The 3,624-nt window shown below is 52.6% G+C and overlaps 1 protein-coding gene across 1 annotated transcript; it reads right to left on the reverse strand.

The window, feature by feature from the left end:
* Positions 1-627: 627 nt before the first annotated feature.
* On the reverse strand, positions 628-2,248 carry LOC116582533 (rhox homeobox family member 1-like). Its single transcript, XM_032330032.1, has 3 exons — positions 1,997-2,248; positions 1,503-1,827; positions 628-895 (listed from the first exon to the last, which is right to left on the reverse strand). The coding sequence occupies exons 1-3, from the start codon at positions 2,073-2,075 to the stop codon at positions 817-819; spliced, it is 483 nt and encodes a 160-aa protein (XP_032185923.1). The 5' UTR covers positions 2,076-2,248; the 3' UTR covers positions 628-816.
* Between the last annotated feature and the right edge of the window lie 1,376 nt (positions 2,249-3,624).

A 3,624-nucleotide genomic window follows, 5' to 3' on the forward strand; every position in this document is an offset into this window, starting at 1 on the left:
GTTTTAAATATTTGAAATAACAATGCAGGGGCACATGGGTGGCTCAGTGGATTAAGCATCGGACTTCAGCTCTGGTCATGATCTCAGCATCCTGGGATCAAACCCCATGCCCCCAGGATCTGGCACTCAGTGGTAAGTCTGCTTCTCCCTTTCCCTCTGGCCCTCCCCGCTCTCTCTCTCAAATGGAAAAAATCTTTTTAAAAAGGATTTTATTTATTCATTTGACACAGAGAGAGAGAGAGATCACAAGTAGGCAGAGAGGCAGGCAGAGAGTGAAGGGGAAGCAGACTTCCTGCTGAGCAGAGAGCCTGATGCGGGGCTCGATCCCAGGACCCTGAGATCATGACCCCAAGGCAGAGGCTCAACCCACTGAGCCACCCAGATGCCCCATCAAATGAATAAAATTTTTAAAAAATTTAAAGTAAATAATATAGTCTAATCCTCTCCTAACCTAGGTCTCCCATGTGTTAATGTGCATACTTTCCAGATTTGACCCAGCCCCAACATGACTCCACCCACAAATGTTCCCTAAACCACACACCTTAGAAGGAGTTGAGCTTTGTTTATATCTAATTTTGCACAGGAAGTTTTGTACAGAAAACAGGACAAGCAGTTTCTTTTTTTTTATTTTATTGCTTTAAGAAATCAAAATCCTTCTGGTAATGGGCAATTTCCATAAAGTGGGGTTTACTTATCCCATTTTCCACTCACCAAAGCCCTCAAATTCAGAACTTATTTCCCAAACTTGGAAAAGGCAACTAAAACAACAACTTGAGAATGTCTAGAACTAAAGTGTGTTAACTCCTGAAGCAGGTTTTAGAATGGCTTCTCAGCTGAATCGTTTTTTTCAGGTTCACCGACGTCCATCACATCCATGGGTACGGCAAGCTCCTTTCTGAGGGAAGAAAGTTGCAAATATTTAGTATCTGGAGTTGTGGATGAAATGAGATATACATTCATGCTTGTTTTTAAATTTATATTTTCCCCCAATTCCCGGGCACACATTTCTTTAATACCCAAGGCCAAGCTTGCTTTAGGGATAATCTTCCTCTATGTACAAAATTTAAGATTAATAATTTTAATGTAGTCAAAATTCAAAATTCAAGATTAATAATTTTAATGTAGTATTTAACAGTCAAGACTAATGCACAAAAAATTGCAGAATGACCAAATTATCCAAACGTTAAATATAGGCAAGATCCACCCCTGTCGCACAACAGCGTCTGACTCTCCATCCTCATGGCACTCTTAATCCTGATTACAATCCTGATCCAACAGAATGTTATTTACAAAAACAGGACCCCGGCCCGAGTTTCCTGACGATTCGTTTATATACTGCATGAAAATATTTACCTTGATGCCCCCACCGGGCATCTCCCCGACCTTGGACGGAGCTCGAGACCCCACCCCCCGGGTAGCTCTGGCTCGGGAGGGGAGAGAGAGAGACCTAGGCGTCGCAGCCGGCTGGCAGAGATCGGGTGCCTCCCGAGCAAGCCACTCACCGCTCAAACACGTCGGGGTACTGACTGCGTTGGAAAATGCTCTCCAGCTCCTTCAGCTGCAACCCTGTAAAGGTGCTAAGTTGGGAGCATTGCTGCTTGCCCTGGGGCTGCGGCCCTTCAGAGGCCCCCAGTGCCTCATCCTGCTGCTGCTGCTGCGGGGGCTCCTTCCCATCACCGCCGCCACCCTTCTGGTTCTCGTCGTCTATGGGGCCGGCAGCTCCCGCGCCGCCGTGGCTTTCTTCGGCCTCTGCTTCCTGCTCAGATTCGGCCCAGAGCTCCTTCGCCAAGTCTCCTCCCATGACGGAGACCACGGTAGGGATCATATCTGGAAAAGAAAAGAGAGGGCAGGGCGCTAGAGCCCAGGGTGCGTGGGACGGCGACCTGAGAGCAGCGAAGTCGGCCGCGCCTCTGCGGCGTCGCGTCCCCTCGCCTCCCCCGCGGAAAGGCCGTTTCCGAGGCTTTGCCAAACCGCGCGTCCCGGTTCGGGCACTCACCCGACGGTTCTCCTTGAAGCTCATCGACTAGGCTGTGGTAAGCGGTGCCTTCTTGGCTGCCTTCGGGCGGAGGATCCATGTCCAGAGCGCCTCCACAGACTCTGCGCTTCGTCCCCCGGTGACTTCCGGGTGGGGTACTGTTCCTGTGCGGGGTCCGGGTTACCGCGCTTCCAGCTCCGCTCCAACGTCTGCTCGCTCCTACTCGGACGCCGGCGACCTCCTTACTTCCGACGGCCCAGCGTGTGGTGGGCGGGACTTGTCGGGGCGAGCACGAGGCCGGGGCGTGGCCACGAAGTAGGCGGAGCGTTTGCCGGAAGAGCGCTGCCGCTAGGGGGCGCACGCGGGACTTCTAACTCGCCGCTTAGTCGACTCCCCCCCCCCCCCCCCCGCTCCCGCCCGGCACCGCTTTGGGGAAGGGGCTTTGGTGGACAGTACCAGCCAGCTGGGGGCGGGGACGGGGCGGGGACGCGGTGGGGAATAAAACTTCCCACCACTCCCCCGAGCCCTGGGAGACGGGTTAGGAGAACGTCTCACCGCCTCCCCTCGCCGCACGCGGGTCGGTACAGGGCGTCGCCGCAAGACCCTCCAGGGCGAGATACCCAAAGATAGGGATGGAGAAGGCGCGGGGGGCCTGGCAGCCCCGGCACGGAAGCGACTGTATCCCCCTCGCCGTGTGGGCTCAGAGCATGCCTCTCTCCTCCAACAAGTCAGTAACTAATGGATGTGACTCTCTGGTTGGGTTCCGTTCGTCCCCAGAGTCCACGAGCCGGGCTAGTGATTCGGACGAAACGATTAGCTCGGGGGCTGCTTGCTTGCTCTGGGTTTTTGCCATAACGCTCTGAAAACAAAGCCCACCAAGCTCCCCCAGGGGTGTTTGGGAGTGGGAGCTTGAGGCTGGGTTTGCAGAGCACTGTGGGTGCTCGGATGCATGCTCTAAGAAACCCAAACCCCTCTCTTGGGAAAGGAACAAATACTTCAGATTCGTAGTAAGGAACTCCCATCGAGAGTACAAGTGTAGGACCCTGCCCACTGTTTCGTGCATCCAAAAATGCTTACGCTGTACGCTGCACGCGACTGTGGGGCTTAGGACCTCTGCACGCTGAGCTCGGCTACCGCGCCTCCCGCCGCAGGTTCTCTGCAAAAGCGCGCGTGTTTCTGGGCTGGGCGGGTGCTGGGGACTTGGGTTACTTCCCACTTTTTTATTTTCCTCCTGCTCGTCCTGTTCCTCCTCGTTGTCTTCGTCTTTGTCCATTTCCCTTTGTCTAGAACTATCTTCCAGGGTTTTTGCTTTCCACTGATAAATATCAAATAAAAAAGGGCCAGGGCAGATCGAGCACTGTGCTTCTCCCTTAAAGAAACGTTTTGCATAGTGGTCAATACCGCTAAATGACAGCCCGTGCGCTCCCTGCTACTTCCCTCTGGCTAGGGTTAGAAAAAATATAGATGTATATACCCAGTGCCCAATAACTTTCCTTGCTGTGAAGGAAAGCTAACTTAAACCCTGGTGAAAGATCAGCAGTCCCTCAAGGAACATATTAACTAATCAGTGCTGCCCTGTTGGATGATAAGATCCAGAGTCATCGACTTCTCATAAACACCTTTCATTCATAAAATCCAAATTTTAAGAA

The sequence above is a fragment of the Mustela erminea genome, chromosome X, assembly GCF_009829155.1.
Source record: "Mustela erminea isolate mMusErm1 chromosome X, mMusErm1.Pri, whole genome shotgun sequence".
Classification (NCBI taxonomy): domain Eukaryota; kingdom Metazoa; phylum Chordata; class Mammalia; order Carnivora; family Mustelidae; genus Mustela; species Mustela erminea.